Genomic DNA, 27,273 nt, shown 5'->3' on the forward strand with positions numbered 1-27,273 from the left:
AGTGATGCATCACTTAAGAAAATAAAGTTAATTTTCATACAACATAAGTCACTCAATGATAACTTTACAGGAGAATAAAAACATCACCAATTTTGTAACAATATTTTATAATATAAATAGCAAAGCGTGTAATTATAAGTTAGTTTAATTCCTGGCGATGATGTAGTAACCATGAAACCGGTCGAAGTGTAACTCAAAATTAAAGTGGTTTATACAAATTTATAAGCATTTAAGTGTAAATAAAGTCATGCTAATTTTATTAAAATTTTTGAATTAACTCTTCTGCAAATTTTACTTTATGACGCATTAGTCTTTTAGCCTTTTTACAATGGATGAAAATTTTAAAATCAATTAATATTCCTTATGAAATTACTTAAAAACAAATCATTACTAATATTCACACAATTCTTATAAGAATATTAATTAAAAAAAATATCCTTAAAAATACATATCATAAAACTTAAATTACTATTTTAAATATTCCAATATATACAAATACATTTTTTAGGTTATTTACGGCTAAAATATAAGATTTCTGACTGTATCTAAAAGGGATAAGGTAATTGTTAAAATCTGAATACCTGGACGATGAGTGAGAAAGTTAACAGCTTTAAATACTTGATATATTTGTAATACACATGTAAAAATACTTTATAAAGTCGGATAGATTCAATTCCAAATTAAGCAATTAATGGCTTGTTGAAAAAAAAGGTGTGCATTTGATATTTTCAAAGCGTCTTACGGAAATGATATCTTGCAGAATTAAAGCAGACCTGTCAGAAATACATATGTACACGCTCAAACTAAAATGCACTTAAGATCATAAACGAAATGAAGAGTGAATGCGATAGATGTGTTGTACGCATCACACTGTTGCACGTTGGTATGCACCAAGCACGTTCTGAACACTTAACATGTTAACAATAATTTTTCACTGTTTTGTCTAGTTCAATTCTTAAGAAATCACAAAAGTGAAGTATTTACAATAAGGCCGCCCATTAGTAGAGCATTATTGCTCCGTTGGATTTTTCCTCAATCATCGGAGCAATTGGATCCTTTTCCCGATCATCGGCCATCGCAATTATAAGGGTGATGATGTTGAGGGCAGATATTATAGCTGCTCCCACAACAAACCTGAAACCAAAAGTCACTTATCGTTAACATTTCACATACATAATTACTCGTAAAATATGTTAGATATTTTCTGCACGGGGTTTGAGAATTTCCCACAATTTTTTTATTGAAATAACTTCAATTTTTTTACTTATTATTTTATTGTTCAGCCCTATTCTATAAGTTGTTTACATGTGATCCGCTCGTTAAATGTTGTGAAATCCTTCGTTAATTTGCAACAATTTTGCAACCTTGCAACATTGGTAAATTAAGATATGTATCAACTCAAATTTGGGTGCTTTGCTGAGAAAAGAAAAAAAAAACTTCAATTTATAAAAGAGAAGTACTTTTGCTTTGCGGAATCTATGCCTGCATTTTGTTGAATCAAAATCAAATGATACTTTAACACTTTTAATGCGCTCTTATATTTTAAAACATAAATATTATTTTTTTATTTCTTATTTTATATAAACATACCTACAACAACAACAACAAACCACCATGTCATTTCACCGTAGGGGTAGGCAGAGAGAATCATCATCATCATCGTTCCCTTTCCGCACCTAATGGTGCATAGGGCACTGCATTGGTACACCAATTGCAGCGTATCTTGATCATTTTTGTGACTAAAAGGTAAGATGATCAGTCTTACGCTTCAGGTACCAGTCCAGGGACTATGAAATATTCTAGTGTGAAAACACCCATTTAAATAAATATTTCACATCAACCATGTTGGGAATCGAACCCGAGACCTCTTGCATGGCAGGCTAACGCGCTGACTATTACACCACGAGGCAGAGAGGATAGAATGTCATATCACTCTGTCTTTGAATACAGACCTCGCTTTCTCTACATTCATACATCTTCTCATGCACGCACGCCGATTATTCCTACTCTTAACATGTCCATCATCATTCGCATCGTAGATCCTTTTAGCCATTCTTTCACTGTCCATTCGCTCTACATGTCCAAACCAACGCAGCACCCCTATCTTGATTCTGTCGATAATGCAAGTCTCAGCCTTATATAGTTTACAGATCTCGACATTTGTGCACCTATCATACATTGTTTTACCACACATTCGCTTGAGGGATCGCATTTTGGCAGCATTTAACCTACTTTTATAATTATTTTTCCAATTCCATACTTCGCTCCCATACATTAGAGTTGGCACTAGAACTCCATTATGAACTGCTAGTTTTGCCTCCTTTTTTGTGATTGTTTTGTTTTTTTTTTGTTTGTCTGCCAAAGCACCCTCCTTTCAATAGCTTTTTCAGTCTTTCCATCCCTAGTAAACATACTTTCAGATACACAAATTCTTCTACCTGATTCAGACTATCTACATTAACTCTGATAAAATGTTTTTTTACACACCATAAAAATTAGAGCATTTAATTGTACAAATTACAACAGGGATGGAGAATACCTTAAATAAGGGAATATTGAAGTCTAGGCATTTACAGGGCTTATGACCTGTCATTGGCTGGTTTAAGTGGCCACTTTACACACTGTGTAAAATTCACCATTTTGCCTATGTTTGAACATCCATATTTCTTCAATTCTTCCATTTATTGATTTTGGTGAAGTTAAAGAGCTGAAACCTTTATTGTTGTGAAGAGATTCATCTGACTGAATTATTTCACATACTAGGAAAGAGGCCACTTAAACCAGCCAATGACAGGTCATAAGCCCTGTAAATGCCTAGACTTCCATATTCCCTTATTTAAGGTATTCTCCATCCCTGTTGTAATTTGTTAATCTTAATGACTCCCGAAGGGGTGAAATCCAGTCTTTCGTCTACGAACATTTGGACAAACTCAAATACTGTAATTTAATTGTACAGCGAAGTTTCTTAAAAATGTATGAAAAATTCATAAAAAATATAAAAACCATCTGCTTTAAATGACATCGGAAGTTCTTCTAAATCAACCAGTTGTAATAGATTTCCGATTTCCGGGAAGTTAACTAACAGGGACAACCCATTGAAGAGAACTAGTGACGTCACGCGCGGAGTATTTAAAATATTACAAAACTTAAAAAAACTATAGCGATGATAATACGATACATAAACCAAATTTAGGCTTAGTTTGATAAACGTGTCTTGAAATCTAGGCAGTGAATATATTCAAATAAATGAACACAAGGATATCCCTATTTAAACAGGTGTAATTAAATATTCATATGACAAACTAATTTGTATATGAAATACCTTAGCCTAATTAGAACAATTTATGGAAATATAAAACCAACAAACTATTCAATAAATTAAAAAGAAGTAACTCGTTGAGATTTATATTTTTTTTTTTAAAGACTTTGAAATAAAGATTTGATAATGTGGACTTGGTGAATTATGTAGTTTAAATAATAAACTAATTAGGCGTCACACCGCTGCCCATTAAAGTAAGCAGTGGCACTTTATATTTACATACAAACTTTGCTTATTCTAGGTTCATACATATTCATTTCTCGAGTATAAGTTACTCCTGTTTATTTCAGAGGATAGAACTTCTGAATTAGAGACGTTTAAAAAATAACAGTTTAGTGCATTATGCGACCCCACCCCCCCCCCCCTTAAAGTATTAACACTGTTTCAGTTTAATTTGCTACTCCGTTGTGGAAACACCTTCAGTTTTAGGTGTTCTTTTATAACGGCAACGACTTTGTGCTGTTTGAAATTTCGTTTTAAGAATACGGATAGACAAGGGCACGGGACTGCGCGGGTGTGGGGTGGAGTGGAGACGGGCTGAGAATATTTCATGAATATTTGTATGTACTTTTTTCTTGGGAGATTAAAATACGATTAGATCGATATTATGGATATAGATTTGAAGTTAGGGCGAAGCGCAGTACGGAGTGCGGCGGGGCGTTGAATTTATCGCGCGAAGCGATTTATATTTATCATATTTACTTCTGCGCTTTGTGATTTATTTTAGTTTCTTTTAAATGATTTCATTTATTTTTGTGAAATTGTTTTAGGTGTTTCGGGAGGGTAACTGTTTTAAAACAGCAGTTACATTTTTTTTACCACCTTTAATCTGAATGAAAAGCAGAAGAACCCAATTGAGGACCGTTTTTTTCAAAATACGACATTCCCTTGCAAAGTAATTTATCGCGTTTATACTCTTTGTTTTAAAAAAATTACTTTTTACAACTAAGTCTGAAGGTAATCTAATTTATATAATAATAATAATAATCATGGTTTATTAACAAAAATAACAATTACTTTATCTACTACATACGCAGTTAGGTAATAGATTTCTCTGGATCATGTCTAGCCTGCCTAACTAGGTACAACCTGTTTTAAGGCAGACATTTTTATGCTAAACAAACAATACTAGTTAATTAACTATACAGTTATACAATATTAATTTATACCATTTACTATGTAAGAATGTTTTTGAGTAAATTTTCCAATTTTTCTCGACCTAAACCCAGTAACCAATTTTTTACAAATTTATTAAATTAAATCCGGGTCATGGTTTTGCAATGTTTGGGTAACATATAGAATATATTGGGGCCAATAAACAGTTAGTAATCTTCATATATATTTTATTAGCACCCAATATAAATTATTGATGAAAATACACTATAAAATATTGTGTTTTTGAAAATAAAATGTATTTATATATTAACAAATTACAACAGAGATGGAGAATACCTTAAATAAGGGAATATGGAAGTCTAGGCATTTACAGGGCGTATGACCTGTCATTGGCTGGTTTAAGTGGCCACTTTACACACTGTGTAACATTCACCATTGCCCATGTTTGAACATCCATATTTCTTCAATTCTTCCATTTGTTGATTTTAGTGAAGTTAAATAGCTGAAACCTTTATTGTTGCGAAGAGATTTATCTGACAGAATTATTTTACATACTAGGCAACGCCTGAAAACAATTTTCCAATTTTTAAACTTCTTCTTTGACCAGTTGATTCCCTTATTTAAGGTATTCTCCATCTCTGTTGTGATTTGTTAATCTTAATGACTCCCGAGGGGGTGAAATCCAGTCTTTTGTCTACGAACATTTGGACAAACTCAAATATTGTAATATTTATATATATTACCAAAATGATCTTCCGAAGTCTGCCATCCCATCAGACGTCCATTTGTTATTAAGATCTTCTCTACTGAGAACATTGTACTGTATCTTCGTATAGTACTCTGCGACCCACAGTGAGATGGCTCCTAGATCTGCTAACACTAGAAACAAAATGAAAGGATTAATCTTGCATTTTTGTAATAAACTTGTACCCCTGACACACCATTGATGACTATCCGTCACTGTTCTAGTTTGTTCCATAAATATAGGCTTGGAATAGCGGCAAGTTGGGATACTGGAAGGGTTGCTATATTTACAGTGGCAAATAGAGCGCCCAATGCTGTTAGGGTCAGTAGCATACAATTAAGAATAGTCCAGAAACCGCATACGCACATCAAACAGAAGGCGACTCAACTACTCATAAATTAGTAGGTTTACGTTATGACCCATTAGTTTCTTTGTAGACGTCGCTCAGTACGTAACTCCTGATTTGAATTCAACTATGCCATGTTGTGTTCTTTTCAAGTGTAGAAATACTGCTAGGATCTTAAAAAAAAACAGGATGGTATCACATGTCATGTGTAATTAGCAAACGAATGTTTTAATAGCAAATGCATTATTTAAAAATTAAATTATTTTTCCACCTCTAATTAACTATCTGAGTCACTCGCCTATACCGCGTATACACAGACTATGGAATGAATTTCATGTGTAATTAGCAAATGAATGTTAGCATTACTTAAAAATTGAATTATTTTTCCATCTGCCAAGATTGTCGAAGAAACAAAATGAACATTTCGTTAGTGTTGCCAGGTTAGTAAATTTTTTTACCCTACTTTGCTCATCTAATGAAAATTAGATCTCGGATTAAACAACTCTATCGTGGACATTTGACCGACATTATCTTTAAAACATGATATAAAAATATTAGTTTTATGTAAAATAAAATTTGTTTTATATTTTAAGTTTAAGTTCATTAATTTAATTACTCTTATTAAATGACCCTTTGCTGATGTACTCTGTTGTGTCAATAAATATTTCCGCGTGCACAATAAAATTTTAGAGAAATTAACAGATTGCTTTTCTTTAACCTTACATTTGTGTTATAATTATATTTTTCCCATCGTCCAACATTACGCGGTGACGTCACGAATGCGCGCGGCGAAAGTGCGGCATAGTGGGGGAATTATTGGACACAGTCCGATGTATTCAAATATGATTCTACGCTCTTTCTGGACTATTCTTAATTCTACGGTCAGTAGCTTAATTATTAGGCCTCTTTACCTGCGAGTGTGTTCCATAAATAAAGGCCTGGAATAGCGGCAAGTTTGGACGCTGGAATTGTTGCTGTATTTACAGCAGCGAATAGAGCGCCCAGTGCCGTTAGAGCCAGCCCTATCCCCGTGCAAGCTACAGTGGCCATCCAGGCAGCAGGGTGGAGAAGTTCAGGCTCCGACTGGACCATCATAGGTACTGAAAGTAGAAAAAAATATTCAAAAACGGGACATTTAAAAAATAATTTGGCGCTGTTTAACAACATTTTATACTCTCGCCAGTGCCATAATTATCTTAATTATTTTTATATTTTATTCTGTGTCTAGAAGGATAAAGAATATTGTACAAATAGAGCCTTAACAATGATCATTCACTATTACAATTAGGTTGCTGTATACCAATTTTTTTGTGCATATTTTATACATCTGAATATTTTGTGTGGTTCTTGAATGACAGATTCTTCTTCATGACATTTCGATCGCTCAATAACCTGACTTTTTGTGTAGATAAAGTATCTGATATATCTTAATATTTTGTGTGGCTCTGGTAGCAGTATTTTGAATGACGGGTTCTTCTTCATAACATTTCGATCGCTCAATAACCTGACTTTTTGTGTGGATAAAGTATCTGATATATCTTAATATTTTGTGTGGCTCTGGTAGCAGTATTTTGAATGACGGGTTCTTCTTCATGACATTTCGATCGCTCAATAACATAACTTTTTGTGTGGATAAGTATCTGATATATCTTAATATTTTGTGTGGCTCTGGTAGCAGTATTTTGAATGACGGGTTCTTCTTCATAACATTTCGATCGCTCAATAACCTGACTTTTTGTGTGGATAAAGTATCTGATATATCTTAATATTTTGTGTGGCTCTGGTTGCAGTATTTTGAATGACGGGTTCTTCTTCCTGACATTTCGATCGCTCAATAACATAACTTTTTGTGTGGATAAGTATCTGATATATCTTAATATTTTGTGTGGCTCTGGTAGCAGTATTTTGAATGACGGGTTCTTCTTCATGACATTTCGATCGCTCAATAACATAACTTTTTGTGTGGATAAGTATCTGATATATCTTAATATTTTGTGTGGCTCTGGTAGCAGTATTTTGAATGACGGGTTCTTCTTCATAACATTTCGATCGCTCAATAACCTGACTTTTTGTGTGGATAAAGTATCTGATATATCTTAATATTTTTTGTGGCTCTGGTTGCAGTATTTTGAATGACGGGTTCTTCTTCCTGACATTTCGATCGCTCAATAACATAACTTTTTGTGTGGATAAGTATCTGATATATCTTAATATTTTGTGTGGCTCTGGTAGCAGTATTTTGAATGACGGGTTCTTCTTCATGACATTTCGATCGCTCAATAACATAACTTTTTGTGTGGATAAGTATCTGATATATCTTAATATTTTGTGTGGCTCTGGTAGCAGTATTTTGAATGACGGGTTCTTCTTCATAACATTTCGATCGCTCAATAACCTGACTTTTTGTGTGGATAAAGTATCTGATATATCTTAATATTTTGTGTGGCTCTGGTAGCAGTATTTTGAATGACGGGTTCTTCTTCATGACATTTCGATCGCTCAATAACATAACTTTTTGTGTAGATAAAGTATCTGATATATCTTAATATTTTGTGTGGCTCTGGTAGCAGTATTTTGAATGACGGGTTCTTCTTCATGACATTTCGATCGCTCAATAACATAACTTTTTGTGTGGATAAGTATCTGATATATCTTAATATTTTGTGTGGCTCTGGTTGCAGTATTTTGAATGACGGGTTCTTCTTCATGACATTTCGATCGCTCAATAACCTAACTTTTTGTGTGGATAAAGTATCTGATATATCTTAATATTTTGTGTGGCTCTGGAAGCAGTATTTTGAATTACAGATTATTTTTTTTATCATATTTCGATTGCTCCAAACAACAAAAAATACTTAAATTAGCTTTTGAAAATTGAAGTTGCCAATTTTATGCTGGGCTGATCACCATGGGCAACAAACAGAATGACGCACTAAGCACAGTAATTGCTAATAAAAATACGTAAATCGAAGCTAGACTAACAGTGCACAACGGAGTTATAGCCCTAACGCTTATATATAGAAATAAAATATGGAACTGACAGGGGAAGTATGAAAACAAAGTGAATGCATTCGGAATGCGATCTCTTAGAAGAATGTCGAATGGGAAATCGATGTAAGACAAGGTTACGAATGATGAAACCACAAAATGTGGGTGGCAATATTTATTTTTAAATATTATTTTTATTGTAATAAAGTCGGCCTCGTGGTGTAATGGTCAGCGCGTTTACCTACCAAGCAAGAGGTCTCGGATTCGATTCTCAGCATGGTTGACATGAAATATTTATTTAAAAGGTGTTTTTACACTAGAATTTTTCATAGTCCCTAGACTGGTGCCTGAAGCGTAAGACTGATCATCTTGCCTTCATGTAACAAAAATTATCAAATTATATATTATTAAATTATATAAGATACACTTTAATCGGTGTACCAATGCAGTGCCCTATGCACCATTAGGTGCGGAAAGGAAATAATGATGATGAACAATGCAGACTTAAAAATGAGTATAAATATAGTCATGAAAATAAATAGCTATTTTCTTGACGTGAACATGTCGCTCCCGAACATTTTTCTGCCGAAAATGGCGGCAAAAAAAAAAATGTTTTACTATTCAGTTTTATTTTTTCCATAGTAATAAGTGTTTTTATGTGTCATAAAATTTAAGAGATAAGATTAGGTAAATACAGGGTGTTCTTTAAACCCTGTCACATCCGAAACCACGATGATCAGTATGGGCAAGAAGACATATTAGCATATTTTTAAAAATATTTAGAACAAATTAAATAAAATATTTAAAAAACAAACGGTTGCTTACTTCTGCAGGGGAAAAGTGAGGGGAGCGCGGCGCAATATCAGACTCCCCCTCCCCCTCTTCGTTTTACTCCTGCAGAAGTAAACAACCATTTGCTTTTTTGATATTATTAAAAAAATATTTGTTTGTTTTAAAAAAATATTTTAATGTGCCAATATGTCTTCTTGCTCATAGTGATCATCGTGGTTTCGGATGTGACAGGGTTTAATGAACACCCTGTATATTAGAACATAACTATAAGCACCTGCTGACGAACTGAATTTTATGCAGTTCAGTAGGACTTGATAATTTGTATTTTAATTTTTGTATGTTTTTGATAAATAAATATTTTATTTTTAAATAGTTCGTTCTTCAGTGTAAATACTAGTTGATGTGCAAATTTTATAAGTAATAAATAAATATAATATTATTATATTATTTCGGCGTGTTCGAAACCAAAGTAAGGGCATTTACGGTCAGTTAATTAAATAATTAAAAGTAGATTGATTTTCTATTTCGATCCGTGAATAATTATAGGCAATTAGTTTAAGTGTCATCTTGATTGTAAAATGCAATCTGTAGCGTAGTGTACATACTTCAGTGAGCGCTAATGAGAGTGTTAGCTTGTATTGGCTATAAAAAGCATCCATTGGAAAATTAACGAGAAGATAACATACCGATACTTCAGTAATCGACAGTACTTAAAAATCGTTACTTTGTGCATTTCACAGTAAATGTTTATTTACTCGGTGGTGCAGTAGTTAAAATATTATCCAAGTTGAAGAAGAAGAGGTTGAAAAAACGCAAAAACTATGTTAGCAAAATTTGAATTAGGAAGTTCAGAGGTTTTTTTTTCTTCCAAGAGCTGTGGCCATTGACGTATAATCACATTTTTTTTACATGTCTTTTAATGACTGGGAGGGAAAAAATATTTGATATTTTACTTATTTTTTATTATCTTTCTAATTCATTTACCTCAATTTTTTTCTTGTACAAATTGTTTATTGAACAATTCTGTTTATATTTTTTTATGTTCAAACTGTTCCCTATTATGATTTGTAATGTTTGTTTTATTGAAATAATTATGTTTAAATTGATTTTATAGCACCCGCTTTTTCCCTATACATTTTTTCGCATATTGTTATCCTTTTCTTACGAGATAGTTACGTATAAACAACTCCTCTAACATATGGTATAGGTTTGCATATTCGGCCGCATTCCAATGCGATGCCCTCCAGCCACCCGCGCTGACCTCAGGCCCCGCGAGACCCCTAAATTTCTCATCCCCCCTCGATTTTGTCCTTTATAAGGCGGATTTCTAGCCCCAGAAGTCAGAGTATTCCGGGCCGTCCTCTAACCTTTCTGCTTACCTAACTTTTTGGTAGTTTTTGGTAAGGACACCCACTCAGGGCTCTCCTAGCGAACCAGCTTCCTTTCCTTTTCTGGAACTCTTTGGTACTAGGCTACGCCCTGGCTCTCATCCCGTACATTCATATTATACTGTCAACCCTTGCTAACCTAGTTGCTAGCCTTGTTTGGCACCTCCGGGTTCTTTGGTCAGACATATAATTTGATTAATCGAGATCCTAGTAATTGATCCCGAGTACCTACTCAGTGAAGTACGAATGCTGGCTGTTCGGCCCTTTTGCTAACTTCTGAATACGGTGCGAGACATCATATTACTAGGAAGAGCTAGTTCGGTTGTCCGAGGCACACACGTGTTTTGGCCACCCGGAACCCGAAATCACGGAATTCATTTCGAAATGGTGCATAAAACTGTTTCAAAAAGGGAAATAAAACTGATACAGTTCAGTCAATTCAACCAAATTAAGTGTTTTGGGTATGGTTAAGGTCGCAATAATGTTCTAAATTAAAACCGTCATAAATTTTATATTTGAAGCACTAACTTTGTGGTTGGTTATTCATAATAATAAAATAAATAAAAACAACTTTCTTTTTAACCACTATTTTTTTATTTTTTTATTTATTTAATAATTAATAGTTTTTCTGAATTCGCAAACCATCTGATATAAAATAATCATAAATTCAATAAAGACACTGGATTAAAAGTACTTCATGTTGAAAATAAATATATATAAGACTCCTTAGAAATTGAACAGCGATTCCATAATACGAAAAAATAATTAATAACCAAATAAACAATATTATAAACGATTTTAATTTCCCCTTTTTAAATTAATAAAAATTATCATTAAAAAAACACTGAATATTCAAATTAAAAATGAAATGGACAAATACAAACTTATGTACACTTAATGAAAAAAAATGCAATATTATCCATTTTGAATGTAGAAAAAAATGTCACAAAATAGATGCTTACATATATACTGAACGACTAACTGAAATTTAACATGTTAAATACTTAGGACTAACAATAGACAGACAATTGACATGGACAATTCATATCAACAATTTAATTAGCAAAGTGGCGACTTTATCGAGTCTTTTTTTTAAATCAAAAACTTTGTTCCAACAAAGGAAAAAAAAATGTATGAAGTAAATGTATGTAAAAACTAAGATATGCTATATGCAACTACTATGGGGAACAGGAAATCAAAATGACATAAACAGACTACAAAGACAGCAAAATAAAATATTAAAGTTAGTATATGACCTTTCCTATCTAACAGCAACTACAGAACTTTTTAAACAAACTAAACAATTAAATGTAACTAAACTCTTTAAACTAGAATCCTTAAAATTTATACATAAATTAGCCACTGATGTAATTGTAGACGAAGAATTAAAACTTGAAAAAAAACTTTAGTAACATGAACACAATACGATAATATCAGAAAAAAATCAAATACAACCTTTTAAAACGAGAAAAGGACAATCGAGAATAATAAACCATGGACTGAAATTATACAGCAAACTACCAGACAAAACTAAACAAAAGACTCAGACAACCTTTACAAAAGATGTTAAAAATATTATTATTAACAGTAGAATGTGAATTTTAAAAGTAAAAATATTTTGTTAAATGCATGTAACCCGTAAGGGTTTATCAATGAAATTTTAATTTAAATAAATAAAAAATAAAAAATTCATCGAAGCACATAAAACTGCCTTTGAGCGATTTCGGTTTACAATTTTTCGTATCCAAACCTGATATGATTACGATAACAAAAAGTCGATTCGTTCATTGAGTGGGTGTGAGAACCCGTATGAAATATCGTCCATTGTCTAAGACGGTAATGTTCAAATTACAGTAAAGAGGTTGGATTATCGTAAATAAATATGATGTTTAAATTATATGAATAGATGGTCTAATACAAAAACTTTCGATGGTGCCCTCGAGATCACAAATAAATTACAAAATATCATTATTTTACTTGATTACATTTACAAAGAAAGCATTTACATACCCGAACCTATTTTGCAGACTGTGGGTGTTCTGTGACAAAAAGTAATATTTTTTGGCATTCAACGAGTTGTAACTCTTTAAAAATTCCAATTTCATAAACCGCTATTTCACTTGAATTTAACTCTACCGCTTCCATTGCTCCTTTTACGGTTAGTTTGGCAAATTATACGGAGGGGTTATTTTTATTTTATTTTATTTTTATTTTGATTTATTAAGGAAAAACAACAGTTGTTATATAAGAATACACAACATATTAAAAATAGTAGATACATCCAGTTAAAGATTTTCACAAATACAATAAGAGAACATGTCATGTTACACAGTAAAGAGAAAAATAATATATTATATAAAACATGAGAAAAAAGGAGCTCGTAAGAAGGTTAAGGGATGAGGAAATAGAGTGGAGGAGTGGAGGAGAGAGATTTTCATAATATAGTTGACCAATTCAACATTTTGATATGATAATAAAATAAACATAATTAAAGGAACATAAACTTATTACACACTGACAAATGTTTCATTTTACAGTGTTTCTGTCGAATATTGTCATTATTACTCGTAAGGATGTTTTTGCATTATTTTTTTTATTCGTCAATAGACAATTAATTTTTACATATTTTTTTGAATTCTATGTATTGTCTTATGGGCGCTATGATTTTTTAAATTCTGTAATTTTTTAATTACTCCACGCGTGACGTCACTAGTTCTCTTTGGTGAGTTGTCCTGATTGGTGATTTGGCTTCCCGTAAACTGGAAATCTATCACAACACTATATCAGTCGTTGATTTAGAAGAACTTGTGACGTCATCAAAAGTAGTTTATTTTTAAATAAAATTTCAAACATCTTTTAGTGAAACTTCGACGTACAATTAAATGCTGTAATTTTTACCGCGCATATTTTTTTTAAATCCAATTTCCCGTAGCACTGAACTTCCCCTCATTATTTGACTAATTGCAGCAAAAATTGTGTTGATTTACTAGTATTAAATTAAATTGCAAAAATAAATTCTTAACAAGGTATTTAATCAACAATATTTTGAGTTTGTCCAAATTTTTGTAGACAAGGACTGGATTCAACTCCCCGGGAGCTGTTATTATTAACATATTACAACAGAGATGAAGAACATTTTAGAGAAGGTAATATAGAAGTCTAGGCATCTACAGGGCAATGTTACACAATGTGTAAAGTGGCCACTTAAACCAGCCAATGACAGGTCATAAGCCCTGTAGATGCCTAGACTTCTATATTACCTTCTCTTAAATGTTCTTCATCTCTGTTGTAATATGTTAATTTAAGGTATTTAATATAAATTTAATCACTTTAAATTACAACAATGCCTTAAGTGTATCCAAATGCCTGCAGACTGGCAAACCAGCCAATGACAGATCATAAGCCCCGTAAATGCCTAGACATCCATATTGCCTTCTTAAAAATGTTTTCCCTCTCTATTGCAACAAATTTTAATATGAACAACTCCCTGGGGAGGAAATCCGGCCAGTCTGCAAGCATTTGGACATACTCAAAACATTGTTGAATCAACTAAGTATAAAAATTGAAAATTTGTTTTCAGGCGTTGCCTAGTAGGTGAATTGGTTCAGCCGGATGAATCTCACCCACGTGATAAAGGTTTCAGCTCTTTTACTTCACAAAAGTCAAATTATGGAAGAATTGAGGAAATTTGGACGTTCAAACATAGGCAGAATGGTAAATGTTACAGTGTGTGAAGCGGCTACTTTTTAAAAAAAAAAAATATTTTTTTTATTTATTATTTACATACAATATTACATTTTAGTTATTTTTAAAACTTTTTTTTTTTTTTACAAGATTCGCCAAGATGGCTTGTCGGTAAAGATCCGTTACATTAAATCATATGATAGCACTACATAGTTGTATGATAATAATTACTTCTAACTTAAATTGGGAGCGAAGAAATAAGGAGCGAAAAAAAGTACATATAATTTATGCTTTCAAAAAAATATTTGGAAAAATGTAAAAAAAAGCAAAAAATAAGTGAATGATAACGCAATTATAAGATAAAAAATAAATAAATACAGAACCGGAGTACCAAAATTCAAAACAGAAGTGTGTACATATTTAATAGGCACAAATAATTTTATTAAAGACATTATTTATTAACATATCCATATCTATATCTATATATACCAGCCAATCATAAGCCCTGCAAATTGCCTTCTCAAAATGTTTTCCCTCTGTTGAAACAAATTTGAACTTTAAATTACTGTTATGATTATTTTGAAAAATTACTTAATCTACGTTGCCCTCCATACAAGTCGCCAAGATTAATTCCATTATCGCCTACTTTTGAAGACTGGTAGAATTCAGATTTGACTCGTAAATTGTCCTAATAATCATTTCCTTTAGTGACTTGTAACTTGTTAGCCGTAAGATCTTTTCTCAAGAGATTGGTGTATCAAAAACCGTTGAGTAGTTAAGGCTATCGTCAAAATAAACAAAAGATCACAAATTGCCGAACGCTGGTATCCGAGTGGAACGGAAGGTCTGTGATGTTTGTCCATATTCTGGATTTTCCCGAGTGCGTTTTCTGTGGTTTCCCCTTCAAAATTCGAACGCGGAGAAGTTCCGAAATAAAGCAAACGAAAAAAAAAAGAAGTGTACAAGTCAGAGATAATGTAGAACTATTACTAGTTGTACAAGTTTGGATTTTGCCTAAGGGAAGAGACCTTTGCAGGGCTGGTATTCTAAACGAAAATTCAGTCACTACTAATTTAGTCACTACTATAAAATTGTTGTAAAATGATCCAAAGCCACAGCAATCCTTGAACTGTAGCTCAATCACAAATAACTATCGACGCGCTTAAAAACGTGTTAAGCATTTCAGCGATCACAATGAACAATAATGAATATGCTGTATGCTCCAGGTGCATAAGGAGAGCCTCCCATCGGACCGTATTACGGGAAGGTTGAGAACAGGATGCCTCGCTCTACCGAGAATTAAAACTACCACGGCCAAACATCATTATACTTACATAGGACGGAAGCTTTTCAATAATTTACCACAAAATCTACGTCAAGAAATAAATTACGGAAAATTTAAGGATAAATTAAAGAAAAGCTTCTTGACATAATTAACATCAACTGTATTTTGAAAAAAGAGATGTATGTTTAATATGTGCCCGTGTTTATAAATTATGCGTTTTTATTTAATATTTTTTAGTGTTATATTTTCTCAATTTTTAAAATTGTTTATTTTTTTTTAATTTTATTATTTTGTTTTGCATTTTATGTTATTTTGTAAACTTGCTAAACACAAGAGCTAGACTCTTTTTTGGCAAGTTCAACCTTAAGTGTTCCATTTTTCTACTGAATGTATTTTTTGTTTATGCTAATAAAAGTTTTTATTTGAAAAAAAATTAAAAAAATCTTAAGTTCTTTTATTTTATTTTATTTGACACTTTATTAAAAAAAAAATAAAATATTTATATACAATATAATATATATAACGATGGCAACCCCGTCAGGACGGCAACACTCAGACACTTCCGCCACCCCTAGGGCCAGCAGCCTGAAGCTCTGCCCTCTCTCTCTCCTCCTGCAGAACTCACCGTGTACGCATCGTTGTTGTGTTGCTCCGTGCTTATTTTCTCTTTGTGTATTAAACTGTGTTTTAAGAACTGCGAGTTTTATTAATTGGGATAGATCCTCTTATTGTTTACATATATACATATAAGGGCGGGCATATTGGCTTCAGGCAATTTCTTCCTACCTACCCAAACTGTTTAGATTGAGAAAATTATAAACATATTGAATCTTACAATTTTATACAAAAAATAAAAGCAAAGATCAACAAAAATAAACATATATTCAAAAAAAATTAACACTATACTATGAAGAGAGGAGAGGGGATAGGAAGGAAAAAAGAAGGATAGAGGAACAATTTAAATATTTAGATAGTGACGTTTCAATCTTGACTTAAATGTAAATAAAGAAGGGGCGTCTCTAACATTAGTGGGTAGATTTTTCCACAATCGAGCGGCTACTACTGTGAAAGAGTTACTACTGTGCTACTACTGTGAAAGTTATCGCGGTCATAAGTCAACGCGTGTGTAATCTCTAAGTCAACGCTCGTGTCGGTTTGTTTTTTGTTTTCCTCGTAAGTAAATACAGTTCACTGGCGAATAATCGGCGTTTACTATAAAAATAATACAATATAGTAAGGAGTATCTAATACAAAAGAGTAAAAATTAAATTACAATGACTATGACTTTGGCTTGCCAACTGCCGGCTAAATGCAATGAATAGCGTGATAAATAATAAATAAATAAATAAAAATAGCAGTTTTGGAATATTTTCCATATTTACACCGGCGAAATTCAAATATGTGATTGCGCAGTGGGATTATACGTCGCAAAACGTAAATATTTTGACATTTAATATTAGTTGTTCACGAATGTTGCATTTTTCAATTCAATTCATTTATTTAAATTTAACATATACATTACAAATACGCACATATTATAAAAATGAAAAAAATACATGAAAAAGACTCATGTCAAAGTAGTAGGAAAATCCTGCTCCGGAAAACCCCTTCGGATACGTGGAACAGATCAACATCCAGAGCGATGTTGTTCAGCATAGCGGTAGCCCTTCCAACAGGCTTAACCATAGGCAGGTTGGTCCTGTATATCGAAATATAAAATAATCTATGCTGACGCTGTCTTAGGTATTTATTAGGAATATACAAACCAATGCTCATCATAATTTCGGAAATATCGATCATACCGCGCAACAATCGATAAAAATGTGTAGTCAAATACACATTCCTTCTAGTCTCTAAACTGTTGTAGCCGAGCATACCCTGGAGAAACTCGGTTGGTTAGAGCCAATGATAATACCCGCACTCTCTCATGTAGAGATATCTCAGAAATTTCTTTTGGATTTTCTCCATCATAAGAGATGGATTTTCTCTTCAGTTCATGTGGCCCCCTAAATCATCGAGCCGCTCTCGAGTCTACTTCGCACCAAGGAGTTGTAAAGAGTTCTCAGTACGCGGGTGTTTTCGAAAACCCTGACAGAACAAATCCTAACATCTTCAATGCATTACCACTGATTGTTGTGATCGCGAATACGATAAACAACCATGGTAAGAAATTGTTATCATGTCGATAGTTATTTGTGATTGAGCTGCTGGCAAGCCTATCCGGCCATCTCGGTAGAATTACTCAAGCCCCGGGTTTTCTCAATCTTCACTAGTAAAACGAACTTTTCGAGTGGTCAAATTAGCAATGCCATCGAAAGGTAAAATCAGCAAATCGCGGAGAGCAAATTTAGACAGGTTTATCGAACCACCTTTCGTTCCCATTGCTAATTCAACCATTGGAGAGGTTTGTTTTGTTTGCCACTTGAATAGTGCTCGATGATAAGGTTTCAATGAGAAAGTTCTGAGGTTTTTCTTTTATTTGTTGATAGACTATCAAAAAAAGCAAAAAAAATGTATCGTATTATGATGGCTGATTTTTTAAAGTTTTGTTACTTTGAAAATCCCACCGAAACTTCGAAATTACACCGCCCGCGACTTCACGTATTAGCCTAGCTGGACCGAAGGGGGGATTCGAATCCCCCATAGACCGATTTGGTCACTTTCACTTTATGTACATAAGCATTCGGCAAACTAAAAAAAATGAATAAAATACACGAATGAGTAAAATATGTGTACGCGAAAACATTAATAAATTATTGCACGGTCATAAACACTTGTAACGTTTTATTCTCCTGACGCCATATACAAGTAGGCGCTGGGTTCATTTGGTCCCCCCGTTCGGATCATGCGTAATTTTTGGATGCTTAGTGAGGGAAAGGTTAAGGTCGGCGAGTATTTCAGACATTTAAAAGTTGTAAACACCGTAAAAATTATTTGTACCCGCTAATCGTCAATATAGGCTAAAAATTGTAATTTGTCGGCCTCGTGGTGTAACGGTCAGCGCGTTTGCCTACCATGCGAGAAGTCTCGGGTTCTATTCCCAATATGGTTAATACGAAATATTTATTTGAAAGGGTGTTTTCACATCGGAATATTTCATAGCCCCTGGACTGGTACCTGAAGCGTAAGACTGATCATCTCACCTTCATGTGACAAAATTGATCAAGATACGCTGCGAGTGGTGTACCAATGCAGTGCCCTATGCACCATTAGGTGCGGAAACGGAATGATGATGATGAACCCTCAAAACACGCTAAAAGTCTAAAAACATTGCTACCCCAGAAACCGCTAATCTTTTGCGGTTGCCACAAAACCTGTGACGTTGCAAAGTATAATTTTTACCACGTATAAGAAGCATTTTTGTATCCAATTTCCCGTCTGAACTTCCACATTGTTGGTGCCCAATGATCCAGAGCACCGTTTCTCCCTCACAAAAGAATCCTTATTCGATATTCCATCATCCTAATGATCATATCCTATAATACATCAAGGGTACTGGCCCGGGCCAGGGGCGAACCGTGTATAGAAGAGATTATGCGCAGCTTACCATTATATTTGACTAACCATAAAATGTTTTACGGTAACTTTATTTACAGAAAAACAAACAAATAATGAATATTTTTTTATAAATCATTGTCACCATTTATATTTTTCTCCTAATATAAATAAAATTACTAATAAAGCGCGTCCAGCGCCAGCAATGAGCCAAGAACTAGCCGATTACTCCAGCTTTTTTTTTCTTACAAATAAGTGTACTATATTTTCAACATATTAAACTTAGTAGCGGGATTTTTCTCCTAGAGAAAACTTGCTGATTATACAAATTCTTTGAAGATTCTCGATTTGGAAAACAGTATTTCAATTTGTCTCACTCTGTTCCATTGAAATATTGCGTATTGTATCTTTTTCAACTTATTTTCAAATGAACCTACACTTAAGATAATATTTAGTATTATATAAATTATCCTCACACTGTATAATATTCACCAGTCTGAAGATGCCCATTAGAGGGTGAAAGCGCTAATTAGTCAAATAAATAAGTGGAAGTGTACCAAGTATTTTTAAATTAATAACTTATATGTAAATAAAAGTAATTACATCATTACAATGGAATCCCATCAAGAATTATCAATAAATAATTGAAATAAAAGTATTTCAAACATTATTTCTTAAGGACCATTTTTCTTTGAGATAATACTTTTGACATATGACTCGCAACACATGTGGCGCTCGACGCGGCCGTTTTTGGCATTATTCATTTCTAGAACAAATCGGCCAGTTAACATTTCAATCGTAATGAGAATACCTAATAGTGACTGAATTATAAACATTTATATAATTTATGTGTTAAATTAATGGATTACATAGCTACACAATGTATCACGAAGTTGCGTCGTTTGAGTTGATTTCATAGATGAGAGTTGTAGCACACAGAACCAAAGAAAAAATAGCAAGTTATAGTATATATACGGGACACCCCAGTGAGGGAACATTATTCTGTATAAAAAAAGGAGAAAAAAAAATTAAAAGTATAAATAAATAACATACATTATACTATGTATCTTCTATGTAGGTACAAACAAATAATATTTTTTATAGCTTACCTATAAATAAAATCACCGCTTGCCACTGGTACTGGCATTATCCAAGTAACATCTATACTCATCGGTTCTTACTGCTGAAGGATGCAGTGTTCTTCTCCACACACTCTGACCACCTCAGTTTAGGTCACACGACACTCTATCCATCCGTCTCTGATGCCCGATGATGCGGCGTATTCCCCCTCACGATCCAACCATCTCGCCCCGCAGTCATCAATTATATTAGTTGCTAAGGAATGATACTGACCACTGAAGTGGAAGGTCCTCCAGCCGTAAGCCACGTTGAGCTCGCGGCTGCCGGAGAACAGACCGAAGTGCACGCGGCCCCTGCTGTCGGCGCTGTTGGCGCGGGCGGCGTGCGCGCGCACCCAGCGCGGCGTGGCCAGCGCGCCCGCCAGCAGCGCGCCCGCCAGGCAGCAGCCCAGGAACGTGCCGAACACGAGGCAGCGGCGGAAGGCCGTGGCCTTCATTGCGAGCTAAGAAAAAAAACATTTATTTATATTTTTTTACAAGCACAAGAGTTAGTCTCTTTTTTTGGAGAGTTACAGTGATAAAATTTTCTAGATGTGTAAAAGTAGTTATGTTTAGAATTTTACAAAAACTTTTTATGAAATTTATGAATATTTTTATTTTTTTAAATTTATTTAAACACTATATACATATACAGTTTACATTCATATGCATAAGGGCGGGCATATTGCCTTAAGGCAATTTCTTCCTACCTACCCAAACCGTTCAATTTGAGAAAATCAGTGGAATATGACCATATTGTTAGCTTATTAATAATTTCTTTATAAAACAAAATATTTTTTTTAAAAGTAAAAATTGACTAAATATCTACACTATACTATGAAGAGATGGCGGTGGTAAAGAGGGAAGGAAAGGGGGGGGGTGAAAGGGAAAAACTTAAATATTCAGGAAGTGACATTTCATACGTGATTTGAATGCAAATAAAGAAGGGGCGTCTCTGACATTCGTGGGTAGATTAATCCATTATCGAGCAGCTACTACTGTGAAAGAGGAGGCTAAAAATTAGAACGGTGAATGGGTATTGAAAGGGTTCTCTCGTTACTAGAACGAAGAGTTAGCCCATGATGTGATAGGGTTGCAGGGGCTCTCTCAGATAAACAGGCGAAGTTGGATTATTCAAAATGTTTATTTATTCAAAATTATTAAACCAAACTGACTAGATTCAAACTCTCTGAATGGATGAACCGTCAGCGGATTCACATATCCCGAATCAAGAATCAAACTACCCAAAGACCTAAACAGACGAACCGGCCAAAAACAATGTATGAACTTTTTAAATCAAACCCGAACAGGATAGACTATCATATAATTTATCCTTATTCACCTTACATAGTTTGAGACCAAAACCATGTGTATTTTTCAGCTTTAATAATAATTATAATCACGATTTATTATCAAAAATTACAATTACTTTATCTACTACATGTTTTAGGTAATAGATTTCTCTGGATTATGGTCTAGTGTGACTAACTAGGTACAACCTGTTTTAAGGCAGACATTTGTATGAAAAATAACAATAACATGACTACCTACTAGTTTCTTTATTTTACAGTTATACAATATTAAATTATACTACCTAGTTATTATGAATGTTTTTTAACAAATTTTCCGATTTTTCTCATTTCATTTTTTTACAAATTTATTTAATTGAATCCGGGTCGTGTTTTTTCAATGTTCTTCAAAGGTAACACATTGAATATTTTGGGGCCCAGAAACCTGAAATTTCTTTACCCGATTTCAGAGTTTGTGGTAGACCCCATGACCCATTCTCTCGTTTGACTTCTGGTAGTGTGGGAGTGTTCCTTTTGGGATTTGGTAGAATAATTTGCTTTCACAAACATTATTTTTCAGAAGATATATAATTGCCTTACATCTAAGATCCCGAATTCTTCAAACAACTTGGCGCTGGGGGACCTGGGTACGTATTCTGATGGTAAGTTAAAATGTATCTTCAATTTTATCTACAAAGTAAAATTAAATTTTCTGTATGAAAAATAGAATTAGTTTACCATTTTTTTTTCTCAACATGTTCAATAACCGGTTACCGCCGAAGATACTTTGAATTTTCATAAAAATATACACACTTTCGTACATATGTAAATATCGATATTAGTTTTTACCGTCTCAGTATACACTGATGAAGATAGCCGCTCATAATTGCAGCGTTGAAAGCAAAGATAGCAACTTCCAAAAAAAATTTTTTTTTGGTTATGTCATTCTGTAGTTTATCAACTTTATTTTTATATAAATCACAAGTTAAGTTGTAAATGTGGTTTAAAATCATACTTCTGATTGTTTGAAAATAGTGTTTGGAAGCAAACAGCAATATCCATCAGCCATTGTATTCGACCAATTTATTGATTTATTAAGTTAGTTCATAACATCTTAAGAACTAATATAAACTTTCAATAATATTACAATTTTTTTATAATGTTGCTTTACTGTGAGCGAGCCAATTTCTTTGTGCATTATTTCTACATTAGAATAGATAACAATGACAGGCTTGAGATTTAAATTTTCAAAATGGCCGTGCCATACAAATATTAAGAAAGTTTTTTGAATTCGTGTTTCTATTAAAGCTAATTAATTAGCATCGTAAAGTTTAAGTTCAGTGAAAATAACATTTGTAACATAAATACTTTCTTTGGCATTAGTGCAACAGTTTTTCTTATTTTTCTCGAAAACACTAAAACGGGAGTTTGCTGTCTTTGCTTCCAAGGCCCTCAAATATCAAAACCACTACAGATATTTTAAAAGGAATTTTTAAACATAAAAAATTCTCACACCAAGCCGTTTGAACTCCTCCGGTGAAAAAAAATGAAGTAGTACCTACATAATTGAAATTTCACTTTCAAACATTCGCTTTAATAATATATCAAACTTTTCTAAACAATGGACATGCAAATCTCACACGATTTTGCGTTGATCAGCAACGTACAATTGCTTAATGCAAATCACGCGAAACAATCAACTTTTAATAATAATTATGCTATAATACAAAATAATACGCAGTAAAATTAATTTCTTGTTAGGAACAAATATCGTTAAAAGTTTTTTAAAAAGTTTTGAAAATATAAGGCAAAATTATTTTAAAATTGTAATAAATATACAATAATCATTTTTTGCACCATTACAGAAAGAGCTAGAGGCCCAATTACAGTGGTAGAGGTCGACTAGCCTTACGTGGCAGTTAAATATTTATTTTATTTTATTTTTTTTACTAATAACAAATAAAAATACAATATTACAACTAAATACAATTTTTCACATTTATCAAATACATATATTTACCAACAATATTTTGAGTTTGTCCAAATTTTTGTAGACAAGGACTGGATTCAACTCCCTGGGGAGCTGTTTATATTAACATATTACAACAGAGATGAAGAACATTTAAGAGAAGGTTATTTAGAAGTCTAGGCATCTACAGGGCTTATGACCTGTCAATGGCTGGTTTAAGTGGCAACTTTACACACTGTGTAACATTCACCAACAACAATTCATTCAACAATTGCTTACGCAGTTTTACAATATTGTGAAGCAGAAAAGTTGCAGAAAGGGCCATCGATCGCCTTTGAAAACTCGATAAGACGAGCTGCCGCCATGACAGCTTTGTTATTTGATTATTTAACCGAGTGCTGCCAGGATAGTTATTTTATCTAGCCCTTGTTAGTGATTTTTTTCAGAAAAAATCTAAATCTGCGTTTACCATTTTTTATTTTATGTTTAAAAAAGGATTGCTCAGTTTCTTTTAAATTAAGTATGAAAGTATTTTTATATTTTTTTAAGCAAGTTTTGTATTATTTTAAAGAAAGTATTTTTGTGTTTATCTATTTTTAAAAAATCTATTTGGTTAGTTTGTATAATTTCATATTGTTCTGTTTTTTTCGGGTTTCATTAAATTATTTTTTCCACGTTGTAAAACGAGGCTCGCACAGAGACATGCATATTTTATAAGCCCAAAAATGTTTAATTCTTTTTTTTACTGATAATATTTCATTGATTACAAACTTTCAAAATTTTCCTTCTTTCAAAAAACATGCGCTATCCTGGATTCAAACTAAAGGTAAGAACTCTTTTTTTCTATGATTTATTTTGTTGCCCTTTAATAATAAGGAATATTTTTGTGTTTTTTTTTCAATATTTTTTATTTCCTTTTTTAATTACTATAAAAAAAATGACACATAATCTTTTACAGAATATTTTACATTTTCTTTCTTATGTTACACATAAATTATAACTGTCCATGTTTTTATTATAGGAGCAAAAATTCATTAACATTTTCTTGTATATACGAACAGGCCATGCCTTTGTGGGATTTTTTGTTTACTATTAATATGTTTTTAATTGCTATGTAATTATACTTTATTTTTTGAATACTCTGTTTTATCACTTATGTTTATTGTAAAAAAATAAAAAATAAAAATTTAAAAAAAATATATTTTTTTTAATTTTAAAAATGTATTAATTTTATCTAGTATACAATGTACTTTTTTTTATATCAGTACATTGTTTAATCGAACAACGCTTGTCTTTGTAATTCATTTAGTATTTATGAATTAACTACTACAGTATATATGTAATAACTACTACAGTATATATGTAATAATAATATATTAGTGAACGGGAATTTTAAAAAGTAGTAGTTTTGGACATGTCGAACGAATGGACGGCGAGAGAACGGCTAAAAGGATTTACAATGTTAATATTGATGGATGCAGAAAGCGAGAAAGACCGAAATGGACGTGGCATAATCAAATTCCATAAAAAACCATAATTACAATATTTTTTAATTCGATTATGAATAGACCATGCCTATTTAATATTCACATTAAAATAGTCACAGTTAAATGTTTTTGCTAAGATAATTAAACAAAAACATTTCATTGGCAATTATTTCTACACCTGACAACATTGTCCATCCTATACTAGCGCCCTCACTAAACTCCCAAGTATGTACATAACTCTCAGCCATTAGAAATTTTACGTTTCAATCATTAATCGGGTTACATGCGCCTTATGTCTTATTCATTGCATTATGGGAGTTGCGTGTGATGCTTTATATCACAAAAGAAGCTGCGTCCTCGGAGGACCTGAGGATAGATTGCTCGCCCCTTGCTAAAAGCCCAATGCTTTAAGGACCTGGGCTTAGAGGGGAAGATTAAACATTAAGAACACTCGCCCTCCACTCAGTAGCCCGGCTCTTTTAAAATCAAGGCTTGGAGGGCGAGAACTAATTCACAGGGATCCATCACAACAGATCTAAAGTCTGTTCATTATTACAAGAATGTTTAAGTAAACAAACCAGCCGCGTGATACCCAAGGAAGAATCCTATCCAGGACAGCGTCCCCAATAACCCACCCCGGCGGAGAAGGAATAATGTGAGTACAGGTGTTTTATTATCTGCACTGCAAAACCTGCACCTAAAAGTTTCAGAAAGTTTCATTCTAGCAAGGTGTGAATTCAATCTGCAGCGCCCTGTAGATCTCTAATTATAACCCTCACTTTGTTTAGGCTAATGTTCATTATGTCGAAAGTAAACCATTGCGAGAACCCCTTCAGTAGTTCCTTCGCGTGGTGCAGCCCTGGTTCATGTGACGTAATCATTTAAAGAGCGCGTGTTTTAACAGTGCTATTCGTGTTAACCTCCGACTCAGAAACTTAACTGTGATGCCCTTGTGATAGGTAAAAATATATTCATCTTTGTATTGTAAAGATTTAAAATGAGATGTCTAGCTAAAACAATATTCTTTTATGCTTATATAATGGAATTCAATTCCTTTCATAACTTATTAAAGAGATAAGCAGCGTCGTAGCTGGTTATGAACACCCCTGGTAAGCAACATCAATAAAAACAGCTTTGTTTTTAACCACTATTTTCTCTGCCGACCGGTTTCAAAGCATACAAGCTTCTTATTCGAGGTATACTTAACTAATGAATTCTATCCCATTTTATTTTATCAATGCTGCGTATGGAACTAATAAATCAAGTATTTTGTCTTGTAAGGATAGGAAGCGTAATATAAGATGGGTACGATCTTTAAAAGCCCCCTCCTCCCAAGACTTATTTTCTTAGAAGACTGGGGGTCTGCCAGCCTGGCCAGCCCCTAGTTACGACGAATATAAGGAACTCAACAATAATTCAAATAGAGTAACCTATTGCATGTTTTACATACCGGTTTCGAAGCTGCACAAACTTCCTTATCAATATAAACCATTCCGAGCCTGCACGAGAAAAAAAAACGCAAATTTCTGAGGGAGGTGGGGTACCAGGAATACGCCAGCTAAAATTATATAAATAAGACTTAAACAAAAAATGTCATTATGATTGTCATAGTAGTCTTTATAAAACTGTTATAAAGACTAATACGTTGAACAGCACTGATCTAATGTTGCACCACCCGTTAGCGTGGAGGTACAGCGGGGAGGAGGAATGTGCGTAAAATAAAAAATACAAAATCCGGATTCTTGTGGTTATGGCTGAGTTTTCTTTTTAAGTGTACGTATATTGTTTAAAAATGTTAATAATTAGTATATATTTTAATAATAATTAGATATAAGTTAATATTAGGACATTCATTTATTATGCTTGTTCTATTTAAAGACAAAAAAAAAAAGGAATAGAAACTGTAGTGCGATTAGTTTTAATATTTGCTGTTTGCGCGGGGGGAAATCGAAGATAAATGTGACTTATTTATTTAAATAAACGGCGCACTAAAAACAGTAATTCCTAATAAACATGTCAATCAAAGCTAAACTGGCAGTGCACAATGGAGTTTTAGTCTCAACACATATGTATGGAAGTGAAACATGGAACTGGCAGAGGAAGAATGTAAGCCGAGTGAAAGCGGTTGAAATACGATCTCTTAGACGAATGATTGGGAAATCAATGTATGACAGGGTTACGAATTATGAAATCAGGCGAGTGTAAATCTGAGTCAGATATAATTGATAAGATTGAGAAAGGGTCTCTGAGAT

At 33.2% G+C, this 27,273-nt stretch overlaps 1 protein-coding gene across 1 annotated transcript in view; it reads right to left on the reverse strand.

Annotated features, from left to right (window-relative positions):
- Nucleotides 1-927: 927 nt before the first annotated feature.
- Nucleotides 928-27,273, reverse strand: part of LOC148275264 (uncharacterized) — a 69,126-nt gene continuing 42,780 nt past the window's right edge. Inside the window, exons 3-6 of the mRNA XM_088235941.1 lie at nucleotides 20,512-20,740; nucleotides 6,438-6,626; nucleotides 5,179-5,314; nucleotides 928-1,134 (exon numbers count right to left, since the gene is read on the reverse strand). Coding sequence (XP_088092067.1) covers nucleotides 999-1,134; nucleotides 5,179-5,314; nucleotides 6,438-6,626; nucleotides 20,512-20,734 — 684 coding nt within the window. The 5' untranslated portion in view covers nucleotides 20,735-20,740 and the 3' untranslated portion in view covers nucleotides 928-998. The remainder of the gene's footprint in view (nucleotides 1,135-5,178; nucleotides 5,315-6,437; nucleotides 6,627-20,511; nucleotides 20,741-27,273) is intronic.

This window comes from Micrasema longulum, unplaced genomic scaffold (genome assembly GCF_059751315.1).
Source record: "Micrasema longulum isolate JH-2025_06_02 unplaced genomic scaffold, ASM5975131v1 h1tg001476l, whole genome shotgun sequence".
NCBI lineage: Eukaryota > Metazoa > Arthropoda > Insecta > Trichoptera > Brachycentridae > Micrasema > Micrasema longulum.